The 13,296-nt window shown below is 44.1% G+C and overlaps 1 protein-coding gene across 1 annotated transcript; it reads right to left on the reverse strand.

Annotated features, from left to right (window-relative positions):
• Positions 1 to 429: 429 nt before the first annotated feature.
• Positions 430 to 9,661, reverse strand: BOD1 (biorientation of chromosomes in cell division 1). Its single transcript, XM_032158650.2, has 4 exons — positions 9,070 to 9,661; positions 6,025 to 6,149; positions 2,151 to 2,347; positions 430 to 1,208 (listed from the first exon to the last, which is right to left on the reverse strand). Exons 1-3 carry the CDS (start codon positions 9,598 to 9,600, stop codon positions 2,152 to 2,154), a joined length of 852 nt encoding a protein of 283 aa, XP_032014541.2. The 5' UTR covers positions 9,601 to 9,661; the 3' UTR covers positions 430 to 1,208; position 2,151.
• Between the last annotated feature and the right edge of the window lie 3,635 nt (positions 9,662 to 13,296).

Here is a 13,296-nt window from a genome sequence, read left to right on the forward strand (position 1 = left end):
CTCAACCAAGAACCACAGACTTAGTTTGACATAATCTTGGATATATTATCCAAGGCTTATTATACAGAGTATGTTCAGAGGCCTGGCAGCATCAGCATCACCTGGCAGCTTATCAGAAACACTCTTAGGTCCCACCCAGAACTTCTTAATCAGAATATGCATTTTCCCCAATCCCCAGGTGCTACTTCTGCACACTCAAGGTTGACAAACACTGACACACACCACGGACTACCTCAACTAAAGACCAGTGTCAGTAATGGCTCAGGGAGGAGAGAAACACCCTGCTTCTAGCTACACCTACTAGTTTCATAGTTCCAAGTTATATGTACCAATCTTCACTGCCACTAGATCATGTGTGGTGCACAGAGGCAGAGGACAAAGGTTGCCCTTCACAGACCTGAAGTCTAAGCTTCAGCTGAAGCTTCAGAGTAAGAGTATCAAATTGATTTTATTATGAAAGATAAGCCATTTATTGACCATTCACTTTTCTAAAAAAACACAAATGTGAGAATAAAATAAACATACCTAAGACTCACTGGCCCCTCTAGGACAGGAAGCAGCCCTGGACAGAGAGCCTGCAAACAAGTTTCCTTATGCCTAATGTCTGAACTTCTCACACATTCTAGGATTTCATGTTTCGTTACTTATTACGAAGGAAAGGAAACTGGCTAGAAGATTCCTGTACAAGAAGGTCACAACTTTAAAGCTATCTGATGCTAATGACTTGTACAATCCGGTTTGCAAACTCTGAGAGACAGTATCAAATAAGCACTGTCAAAGACAACTCCCAGCTAACCTTTACTGTCACTGTTCTTTGAAATTGTCTTTGGGACTGGCTATGTTCTCACTGTAGCTTCCGTTTATCCCACAGCACAAACCCTAAAGTCCATGCGTAGTCTCCATGTTCAAGTATAAAAGTCTGTTTCAGGACAACCCTGGGTTGCTGTAGTGTTTCTCTCTCTGTAGTGTCTACTTGGTGTCATGCCCTCGGACAGGCTGGCCAAATGGCAGCACAATGCAGGGGGTGACACGGTCAACTCTCCCACTGCCGAACTTGCTCCCCTTTCAATCTGGTTACTGCCCATGGTCAGGTTGAAATCTTGAGATCAGTGACAACCTTGGCCTATCTTCAGTCTGAAGTTGCACTCTTACGTAACTGAATCCATTTCTTCACCAAAAATTAGCTTTCAAAAGGTGTCCGGCATATTCTAAAAAGGAAAGATAATCATATCAAAATGTTATTTATTGATGAGAGACTATATTCTTTTATGTTCCTAAAGGAATTTACAATTAAAAAGAAAGACTTAAAATGAATGTTTTACACTCCATATTGGACTCAAGGGCTTCTCTCAATAGAGGCAAAAAAAGACAATCCTGATGCTCTTGCGTTGTTCATCACTGACCCTCAAAACGCCCTAGTTAATTCACTTCACTTACTGATTATAATAGGCATCTCAGAGAATCTTAAAAAGAGAACACCAAATCAGAATGAAGGGATAAAATATACCCCAACAGTCACAAACAATGGCTAAAAGTCCACTGCTAGCTTCATCACTGCTCATACTAATGTCTCCCAAAACCTGCAAAAAGCATTCTTTTGTACATCTACAGCTGTTTAAAATTACATTTAATTCCAAATTTAATTTAAAAAGGGGGAGTGTTCCTAACAGAAGAATCCCATGGTAATCGATAGTGGTAAACAAACTCCTTCTAAATTCATGGAAACCGAGTCACACTCAAAGCAGACTCTGAATCCCATTAGGATACCACTTCAGAAGGCACTGCTTGATTTTAAATACAATTGCAAGCCCAAGTTAACTCATGTCCAGGGGAGAGACTCATTTAAACATTTCAGCAAAATAAGACTTTCATTTGAATCTTCTTTATGCACATCAGTCATTCCAGTTGATTTCTAATGAAGCATCTATCCATAGCTTACATGTTTAGCTCTGGTGGAACAGAAAGTCACTGACACAGGAAAATACTACTAGTTAGTTCTCAGTAAAAAGTGACTTATAACAGTAGGTGAAGTCCATCTGCAGTAAATACTTTCTGAATGATCCTCAATTACGGCCTACCCCATTCCTATCCATTTTACATATCTACAAGCCAGAGATGCATACTCCTGGACAGAAGATAGGATACTGGACCTTAGGAAGTGTCCTGAGATGGAGCTGGAGGGTCCTGGCCTTCGGGCTCTGGAGGGGGTGCTGGCACAGCTGCTTTTTTCTGGGCCGCCAGGAACTCATGAATTGCTCGTTCTATTTGTGGCCTGAAGATGTGGTTAAGTTTTGGATCCACCACCTGAGAAATAATCCTGTCTACTCCAGCTTCCAACATGCCTGACCTTGTGGAGACAAACAGATCATTCTGTTATTTAGTTCCTTCGGGATTCATCTTTAGCCCCAATAAGTGTCATGTGGGAGCCCAATAAATGTCCACCTTCAAAGCTACAGCCCTTCTAGGGAGTTTAGAGGTCAATCCACTTACCACATACAGCTCAAGCTATTTTCACTTTTGAGGGGCAATTCTCAACCAGCAGCTGTTATTCCTACTGCACAATCTCACCCACAATCACCCAACCTTGTACAAAGGAACCAAAAACAAAACTAAGCTGCTCCAAAACGACAAACAAATGACAGCATGGTGAGAAAGAGTTTGACACGTGTGGCACTGAAAAGCTTCCTCGTACTGTCAAAGCCAGTGAGCCCTGAATTTGACTCCATTTTCTTCCACATTTATTCTCTTCATAGGCTAAGCAGAAGTAGCTCCAGCAGCAACTGTTTACTAATCCTCAAAATTTAAACAAGGCCAATCAGTCAGGGCTGGGAGTATTTACATCACCAGCAATTCACCATGGCCTTCAGCTGTAGCTGCTACCTGTAACATATAATAAGCAACTTGGAGGCAAACAAGAAATAGACAAACAAATTAGTTCCAAGCTCCTAGAGGGCTAAATTACATCCCCAATCTTTTCTGAAGTAGAGCAAAAATCAGAGCATATCAATGTCTGTATTCAAACACTTGGGACAGGGTACTGGAAATGATGGTGAGAGGAAACAAATCATATTTGGACAGTCTGGAAAATAGCCCGTAAGGTTCAAAGTGAAGTGTTCTTCTCAAAGGATTGAAATATTCCAATACCATCACAAGCATGTGGCCAGGTTTTACTTATTTTCCTGTAGACTTGAGACTTCAGAGGCCATTTAAGCCTTTGGGTAAAAATAGGCCAGGCAGCAAGTGGGCAAATGGTCTGTCAGGGTACAGCAAAGGAAAGACATGAGTAAATGTACATCATGACAAAGAAGACAAGAAACAGGCTGTGAACTGGGAAAGATGATTAGTGTGTAAAGTGCTTCCTGGATTCAATGGTAACTAACAGCTTATCGACAGGACGCCTAGATGTAAATACACCACCATTAAGAACACTGAAGGGCACATTTTCAGGTAGACCAGGCACTAGACAGTATCTGCCCTTAGTGATGAGCAGCGTTAAATGCAGCAAAGTTAGCATCCGGCTATGGGTCAGTTACAAAGCAAAGCCACCTCTCCTCAGTCACAAGCCAATACTTTTCCAACTTTACCAAAGCACTTCCTGAGTTGGATTCACAGGGGCCTTTACTAGATGTAAAAGCTTGATATTATCAACTAAATGCCTGTGTCCCCCAGACTTCTTGTGTTGAAATCTAATCCTTAATGTGATGGCCTTTGGGAGGTGATTGGGTCATCAGGGCAGAGCCTCCGTGAATGCAATTTATGCCCTTACAAAAGAGACTCCAGGAAGTTAGCGAGCCCTCTTTCCACCACACGAGAAGAACAAGTAGTTGGCAGTCTGCTGCCTGGAAGAAGGCCTTCCCCTGAACCTGACCATGCTGGCATCTTGGTCTTGGACTTCTAGCCTCCAGAATGGTGAGAAGTAAATTTCCATTGTTTACAAGCCACCTAGTCTATGGCGCCTTGTTAAAGCATCCCCAACTGACCAATACCCCTGATCAGGGGAAACCAAGTACCAAGGGAGTGGAACTCACTTTCCTGGAGATTCTTAAGCTTTTGAGGAAAACATAAAATCTTGTCAGGAGCCCAACGTAGAAGATGGAATGAACAAATATTGTACAGTTAAAAGAGTTATTTTTCATAATTCAGTTCAATAGTACAGGCTAATTTCCTGTTAAACCCTCTAGGCTGTGGCACTGGGTTATAGCATCTGGGCCAGAACAGCCAGGCCAGTGAGCCAATGCTCTGAAGGCCTGCAGTGTCCATCTAAGGAGAGCACCTGGGGGCAAGCAGAACGTCTGCATTTCAAAGCTTCAGTAGATTTTGCCTCAAATTCAAAATGCTAGCAAGAATTGTGGAGAAATGTCCCAGTATTAAAGCCAAGTTCATGTTTTCAGGTTAAACACATTCTAAGTCAAATCAAAAAGCAGGAAAAAAAACCAACTTCACAGAGGTGGTAAAAACTATGAAGAGAGGAAATGATTAGCATAAAAGTCAGGAATATGGCAAACTTCTGAAAGGAGGAAGGTATGTCCGGAGCTAGGCTGTTTTAGGGGGTGTGGGTCCATTTCTCGACCTGGGTGATCAAGGGATGTTCTAATTATCTGTTTTACTGAACTTCTGTGCACTTTTCGGTATTACAATTCCTACTGAAGAAATGCAAGAAGTGCCACATGCATACCTCTAGAATGACATCCATGCTCATTATGGAAATCAAAGGAATGTTAACAGCCTTCATAGAATCATGGCAACTTTCCAAATGTTTCAAAATGTTCAGTGTTTTGATTTACTCAAGATAGGGTAAACACAAGTGACTTTGGCTGTGAAACAGGCTTTTCGTGAGGATGAGTGATACATGTAAAGACCAGTGCCAGACATGTAATAAAGAGCGGCTCAGCAAGGGGCAGCTACTGTCCCCTTCTTTCTGAAAGAGCCCGGTGCCACCAGTCTGCTCTCTGGAGAAAGGGAAAGGCACTCGGTACTGACTCCGGAATGACAAGGCACTGGGCATCTTCTGCTATCAGGCTTCTTCCCAGCATTCAGCCATATTGGAAGTACTAGCTTGTTAGTAAAACACTTCTAAAAACTTTAAAAATCTTAAAATCACTGCATATTCACAGGAAGTTGTGAAGAAGTGCCCAGGGAGTTCCACACGCACCCTTCACCCAGCCAGCTCTAATGTCAGCACCTTGCATAACTGCAGTGCAGTATCAAAACCAGGAAAATGACACTGGTCCAATCCAGACCTTATTTAGACTTCAGTTACACTTGCACTTATTTGTGTGTGTAGCCCCGTGTGACTTTACCATACGAGTTGTTGCACATGAGCACAGCACAATTCAGCGATACTTAACTGCACCATCGCAAGTTCCCCCTCATGCTACCACTTTGAAGTCACACCTCCTCCTCCCATCCCTAACCCCAGGCAATCACTAATGTGTTCTCCCATTTCTGTACCCTCCTCCACCTCCACTTTTGTGCCCAGTGACAGTGAAAAGTCACTCAGATAAGCTATCAATAGCACCTTTATTAACTAAGGTTCAGTTTGTTACTGTGAAGTACAATACTTTATTAAGACTATGCCTTCCTGAAAGCTGTCACCATTACACTTTAGAGGTGGCAGTCCTGGTGGACTCAAAGAATTTATTTAACTCACATTCACCTGTGAGAATTAAGATCCAACTCCTCTTGCCCAAGATCCAAACCCTGATATCTTGGTATAAAACTCATACATATATGTTTGGACGACACTGAAACTTCAAAGAGCAGGGAACATGTCTCACAATTTGGAATGTCTTTTGATGCACCCAGTAGAGATGCATACAGGAGGCCTTCACAGGCTGCAGAAACTGGAATTTCAATTGAGTACTTTGCTTACTTTAACCTTAATAAAGGAGCAGACTGCTGCAACTCCTAAGTAATACTTGATACAAAGTCCCATCAACCTTGACTAAACAGAGACCTCAACCTCCTTGTGCATCACACTTGTGATGACTGCCTTTTCAAAAGCTTTAAATTCTGCTTACTTACTGAACCACACTCTGCCTCAGACCATTTCGCAATTGGTTTTTGTTCATTGTAGGATTCCATTCCTGCTTGTCCAGATGTGTTGACACAAAATTATCCACTTTCTGCCTCAGGTTTTGGTAAGCTGGCTAAAATGTTAAAAAGAGGAGGCAAGGTCAGAAGTTATATGCACTAAAGTTTTGAACTCAGTCTCTCAGAACATTGTTTTTCACAGAAATGTTATTAAGTCTAAATACACTTCCATTGTGCAAGAAGATCACCATGCAGTGTGGCAGTCAGGAATTAATGGTTAACATAAATGCCCACTTGATGGTGGGTAGGCACAATGCCAGGCACGTTACTTATATTATTCCATTTACTTTTAAGAAGTTCTACACGCAGCAGGCCTGACATCAACCCACAGCCTGGACCCACACCCGGGCAGCCTGCAGCCAAGCCACCAGCTGAAGCCTTCCTAGCTCAGCTGAACTTTGGTAGACCTGCCGCCCCATGAACATGTGAACAAGTGCTGGTTATAAGCTGCTGAGATTCAGTTTGCTATGCAGCATTACTGTGGCAAAGTTTGCTAACAGTCAGGGAAATGAAGTTGACAAAGGAACCAGCAGGCCTCAATTCCATGACTGGCCTCTTCCAAAAGGCTGAGAGAGCAAACTCAAAGACTCCACTAAACCTGGAAAAGAGAAAGGCAAGGAAATGGGGGCAGAGGAGTAAAATTCACAGATACCATGTGCTATCTGCCTAGTAACGCCTGCTTTCTAGTAACTGTCTTCCTCTCTTCACAAGGGTAGGGCAGAGGGTGCCACGAGTGCGTGCCTGAGCCACGCTAAGACAAGGCAGACATTCCCTGGGATTTCCCAGATTGGAGCTGACAGCCTCTCTCTAGAGGAAGAAGCTGTAAAATGTAATCAAGAGATACTAGTAACCAAATGGATGACTCCACTCTGGAGCAACAGTAAAACAGATACCAACAGAGATAAGAGACATAGAACGAATGGGGAATATCTGGTTCCAAACGCATGTCTACCCTCTGGGAGAGTTTGTTCATTCAATCCTTCCTTGGATTCCATGAGACAATAGATTCTCACCTTTGCATAAAGCAGTTAGGATTATTTTTGTCCCTTGTAAGCATAAATCCTGATACCATACCTTCTACTCAAAATATCTCACCTGGTTTGAGATGATACGAACTGCTTATTGAAAAAGGACAAAGGACAGTGAACGTCACCACCAAAACATGTAAGAAACCCAGGCGATATAGAATCATCTCAGTTCAAGAAGTCAAAGGAACTCATGAGCCCACTCATAACGTTTTACTGTACTACCAACCCCTCCACCTGTTCACTTATCAGTTCTATTTGTTTTTGGATGCATTGCAAAGCAAATTACTGACATCTGTTCAATTTCCCCTAAATACTTCAGCAATCTGGGGTGGGGCCCAAAACGTGCATTTCTAACAAGTTCTCAGGTGATGCTGATGTTAATTCAAGCACCACGCTTTGAGAACCACTGGGCTAAAGCAACAAAGGTCTCAGATAAGATATGCCTGAAAAAACACTATCTTCAAGAATTAAAACAACCTGGAATTCTCAGAAGGAACAGCTAAGGAGCTGCACATGGGAAGGTTCCAACCACTCTCCCTCAACAGCCGCTCAAGACGGTAGTCCCCTCCCCCTCAGGGTATACATTCCAAGACCCCCAGTGGGTGCCTGAAACCTCAGGTAGTACTGAACCCTATATACACTACGCATGAATTTCTTTGAGGGCCATTACGAAGTAAAATAAGGGTTACCTGAACGCAAGTACTTCCATACCGCAACAATTGGGTAAATGAAACAGCAGAAAGCAAAACCTTGGATGGGGCGGGCTACTGTAGTCGCTTTTGTTTTAAAATCACACACAAAACCTAACGGAATATAAGAAATATGAATGGAGAACTTGTCCTAGGAAAGCTCTGTCAATACTTATCTGGGATGTATATGTATTAAATTACTTTGTTTCAAGCACAGCACTTCTAGTTGGGCTTTTCATCTTGGAGAAGGAACAGTGTATACCACTTTCTCTCTCTACATCCGTATTTACCACCTGGTTTACATGTCAGTTTTCTATCCTAGACTATAAGCTTTGAGGATGGGGTAGTGACTTATTCCTGTAATCACACAGCTTGGCACCTAGAGGCCAATAAACGTTCAACGAATAAACACTACGTTTTTCCCTATCTTAAGGTCTAATTTTAAGCTCACAGTCTTGCTGTGAGGTAAGCAAAATGTTTCCATGACAGGCTCTGGCAGGACAAATCACTACCCTGTAGAAGTCCAGTGACAGTCTCCCAACCTACAACCATAGTCGTGGTTAGACGAGTTTTGAAAAGGAAGAAAATGAACATTCCAGCAACTACTGTATGTCTGATACTTAACACCCATTATCTCATTGAATCCAAACCACCCTGACGAGTAGGTAAAGTGAAATAGTGTTTTACTGCTGGGACTGACCTGTGGCATTAGGATCTAAACTAGGCACCAAATCTCCTTTAATCGATGATGAAGTGCAAAATAAGGGTGCTGTTTCTACAATTAATTCAACGCCGTACTAGTCTGCAAAACAAGGAGCTAGAGAAAAGGAATAAACAGCTGTAAAATGGTGATGACTGTGTGTTCAAATCATTGTGTTTAACGCCAGCTTCTCAGTGGTGAGTACGGAACAGGTGGAAATTCTAAAGCACGCTTATCTACTTGGTTTCGAAGTTTGTTATTAAGGACCTTAGAAGAGTTCCATCTTGGGAATGACACGGTCTAGGCTCTAAAACCCACATTGAAACCCCAAGTTCGGAGAAGCGACTGGGTAAAATCACAACTAGTAGTAAATGATCAGGCGGGAACCCACGTGTGCATCGCTCAGAAAGCTCTCCCTGCTGCCCCAAGCGGTGTAAGACCTCACTGCTGAGACTTCTAAGCTATCTTTTGTTTTGCTCTAGGCTTTGGAAAATCAAAGCTGCCACCCGGCGGCCTCACGTGCAGCCCCGCTCCCCTACGCCCAGGCGGCCGCAGCTACCTTGGTGTCCACGTCGGCCAGGCAGTCCCGGCGGAAGCTGTCAAAAAGGCCCCGGCTCTTGAGCTGCTCCACGATGAGAGCGATGAGCTGCGGGTCGCCGGGAGGCAGCGAGGCCGGGTTGATGGGGCCACCGCCCCCGCTGGCCCCAGTAGCGCCAGTCGCTGCCCCGGCAGAGGCCTGGCCCGTTCCGCCGCCGCCCACCGCGCCAGTTCCCCCGCCGCCGCCGCCGTCCGCCATGGCTGCGCCCCGGGCCCACAAGGGAGACCGACTATAGCTTCTTTTCCAGGACAGAAGGCCTAAAATGTGTAGAGGTGGCGAAGGGGGCGGTGAAGGAGGAGGGCCCCAAGGAGGCAGCGGCGGAGGTGACGGTGGTGGTGGTGGCGGCGGCGGCGGCGATGGCGGCGGGGGTGGTGGTGGGGGCGGCGGCGGCGAAGGCCCCCTGTGGTACAGCAGATGTTGTGGTGGACGCGGCAGAAACGGCCTGTTGGATTCTAGGCGCTCCCCAGATGGCGTCACCGTTGACCTTTGCATTGTGGGGCGGGAAGTTTTCCATGGCCATCTCCGGCGTTCTTTATAGGCAGCGGCCTAGCCGAGGGAAACTACAACTCCCGGCAGGTCTCGGGCTTGCTCGTCGCGATTTCGCGGGGCAATATGGGAATTGTAGGCGCAGGCCTCGTGATCGCTGCAACCCGCCTGGCCTTCCCCGCCCACTCTCTGCTGACTTCCCATTCAATCAACACGTCCCAGCAGTGCCTGATTATAACAGTTATCTGTGGAGCTGATTAAAAGTATAGATTACCAGAATTATTTCCTAAAGATTTTGATCCAGTATTTACGGGCCAAGACCTAGCAATCTGTGCTTTTAGCATACACTCCCACGTCCTTCTTGAACAACATGTTCCGGGAAATTCCGGAAACAGTGGAACAGTCAAACTTCTATTGTTCAGAAATTTGTGGGTTTCCCTCCTTTTGGTTTTAATAGCAATGCATACTCATTTTAGAAAATTGGAAAATAACGGAAAAGTGTGAAGAAGAAAATAAAAGTTTTCCTTAAGTCTCTCTTATGTGTGTGTGGATTTCCTCCCAAATATTAAATATTGTCAATAATAAGCCAATATTGAATAATTGAAAAGTGCCAGGCGCGACGCTATACACTTTACACGCACTTCTTCACAATAATTTAAAAAGCAGATACATACTACTATTATTGCTATTTACAGACGTAGAAATGGAGGCAGAAGAAAGTTTGTTAACCTAATCACATACCTAGAGGTAGAAGGGTAGGATCTGAACCCAGGTTTTGAGGATCTAAATCTTGCATTTTAGCCTGAGGTATCCTGAGAGCTAGTTGGTATCCCACAATAGGTAAGGCTTTATATCTTGATTTTTTTGAGTAGCCACAATTCACCAGTGGAATCCCATAGCTGCCACCATTATCCTCTCTTCCCTTCATCTTTTGCCTATTGTTGGCTCAACTCCCTCTCCCAACCTCAGCAATTATGTCTGCTATTGTTAGTTCCTCATCTTACACAAGCAGTAGAGGGGATGTAAATTGCAAATTCTGCAATATCCTTGGCTCCTGGGAAGATGCAGAATTGGCAAAGATCCACACCAATATTTAGTACTCAAGACAGTTTAATTTTTTTTTTTTTTTTGAGACAGGGTCTCACTCTATCACCCAGGCTGGAGTGCAGTGGTGCAATCTTGGCTCACTGCAGCCTCCGCCTCCTGGGTTCAAGCAATTCTCCTGCCTCAGCCTCCCAAGTAGCTGGGATTACAGGTGCACGCCACCATGCCTGGCTAATTTTAGTATTTTTAGTAGAGACGGGGGTTTCACCATGTTGGCCAGGCTGGTCTCGAATTCCTGACCTCAAGTGATCTACCTGCCTCAGCCTCCCAAAGTGCTGGGATTACAGGTGTGAGCCACCACACCTGGCCAAGAGAGTTTAACCCTCAAAAGAAACATTCAGGTGTTGGATTATACGCATCCTCTAACACCAGCTCAATCATTCACAATGGGTCAGTTAATGACAAACATTCTCTCTTAATAGCTCACCATCCTTGAGGTTACCTAATGCCTGTTCCTACTGGTTGACTCCACACTGATCACTCACCTTTAGCCCCAGGAGAAGCCCAGTTCAGGCTGCCTCAGCCCCAGGTTCTTTCTTCTCCAAGCCCCTGATTACCCTGACTAGACCCTTCTCCATTTTTGGCACCCCACACCTTACTCTCCTTCCTCAGGGAAAGTTCTTCTGACCCCTAGATCCAATGAGGTATTTCCTCCATGCTACAGACACTCAAAGCCTCATTTTTTGTAGCAATTATTATAATTGGAAGTGAATGATTTACAGACAAATTGGCCACCTGAGTCCCCTGATAGGGTGTAAGATTTAGAATGGGGACCATGACTTGTTCATCACTGTGTCTCCAGCTCTTAGCACAATAGTTCTTAGCTCAAAGAGAATGTATAAATTCCTGTCTGTTTCCTAAAGCTGTGGGATAGCATCACAGAGTGCGTGGGTAGGATTATGCGTGGCCATAATCTTCAGAAAAGAAGGAGCATTCTAGCAGGAGATGATGGATGAATCTGTGGTGACTTAAATGGGTAAGTGATCCTGGAGATTGTCTGCACTTGGTTCACACTGTGACAATTTCACTGTCTGTCATGGGGACCTGTGTCTTGGTTGCTGGGTCTCTGAACATTGACAAGAGGCTGCATTCTGTATCCATGACCTTCCCTCTGGAATCAAAGTAAATGGTGAGGGATAAAAGGGGAAGGGGATGAGGAATGAAGATGACCAAGCTGAAGGGAGGCTTATTATTTATCCAAACCGTGGAATAGGAGGCCTCCACAACATCCAAAATGTATTCTTCCCGTCAAGAGACATGTAATACACACCAGCAGTCATCAGAGAGCGCCATTGCTGTATTAATAATCCAAAACATTCGGAAATGTCTGTGCGGAACACTGTTTTAACTTTGGCTTAGCTAGTAATCTGGTTTTCAGGTATCCTTCACGTAGCAAATTGTTGTTGCTTCTCAGTATTAAAACTTGTCTGTAATAAGTTGCCCGACCCCAAAGAATTACACATTTTCGGTGCTGGAATATTTTTTGTCGAAGGCTACATGAAAAAGTAGAACTTCCACAAGCCCAAATCTAGACCTCACAGAAACTGGAAAAGAAATGAGATCTATCGTTTGCCAAGGGAGATATAAGAAAGTAGTCAAATGTATGGACTTTTTGCATCAGATGACTCTGGATTGGAATCCCAGCTGGCAAAGCTGGATCATCCCTCTGAACCTTAGTTTCCCCAGGACAGTGGAGAGGCCTGAGTGCCATTTCGGCAATCCATTTTAGCACAATTCCTGGTCTTCAGCAAATGTTTACTAACATATTATCATCATGAATTTACATTTGGGTCAGGAGGTTTTTTAATTAACTTCTATTTCTCTTCTTAGCCTCTAAATTCCACAAAGGCAGGGATTGTCCATTTCAACCATCATTGCATCCCTAGCACCAGGAACAGTGCCTGGGACATGAGGCTCTCCACATATGTATGATGGATGAATGAAAAAAAAAAAAAAAGGATGAGTGAATGGGAAATTTACTCTTCTAGGTATAGGAAAAGGCCATTTAAGACTTTTGATAATGCCCTGAACCAAATGTCAGAATATAGTCAATATTCAGAGGGGTCAAGTACAATCTAGGGATCTGTCCATAATGTCTGACTAAACTGGACTAAGAGTCTTGGGCTTGGAGCAGGCCCAAGGTTAGAAGATGATCTGGGAGTTGCCTTGGTAACCTTCCAACCTTCTAATCGAAGATCCTGGTCCTGAAGCGAGAGCATTCCAGAGCCCTAAGACTGAGTCCAGGGCTGCATTTAGACACCACACCTGCTTGGGGTAGACTAGTTATTGGTCCTTATTTGTGATCATGAGGTGGCTCTTTTTCTTCTTACCTATGTATATTCATCCAAGGGGTCTTGCCAATTCTTAGTTTGGACAGCTGTTAATTTCTTAATTAACAGCATCCAGAGTTTCTTGAGATTGCCTTGTCTATAGCATTTTGGCTACATCTGCACCATCTGATCCCTGCTTTTTTGTTTGTTTGTTTGTTTGTTTCCTTTTGATGTTTTCCAGCATCTCTAATGATAGATTGGATCTGATACACATTAAGAAGAAAAACAGGGGCCGGGCGCAATGGCTCAGGCCTGTAATCCCAGCACT

This window comes from Hylobates moloch, unplaced genomic scaffold (assembly GCF_009828535.3).
Source record: "Hylobates moloch isolate HMO894 unplaced genomic scaffold, HMol_V3 SCAFFOLD_6, whole genome shotgun sequence".
Classification (NCBI taxonomy): domain Eukaryota; kingdom Metazoa; phylum Chordata; class Mammalia; order Primates; family Hylobatidae; genus Hylobates; species Hylobates moloch.

Excerpts from the sequence above, each read along its gene's own strand:
- BOD1 (XM_032158650.2), bottom strand. The coding sequence starts at position 9,600 with ATGCAAAGGTCAACGGTGACGCCATCTGGGGAGCGCCTAGAATCCAAC. Across the intron at positions 6,150-9,069 it reads TGGCCGACGTGGACACCAAG|CCAGCTTACCAAAACCTGAG; the intron begins GTAGCTGCGGCC and ends TTAACATTTTAG. Across the intron at positions 2,348-6,024 it reads CTGAGGCAGAGTGTGGTTCA|GTCAGGCATGTTGGAAGCTG; the intron begins GTAAGTAAGCAG and ends TGTCTCCACAAG.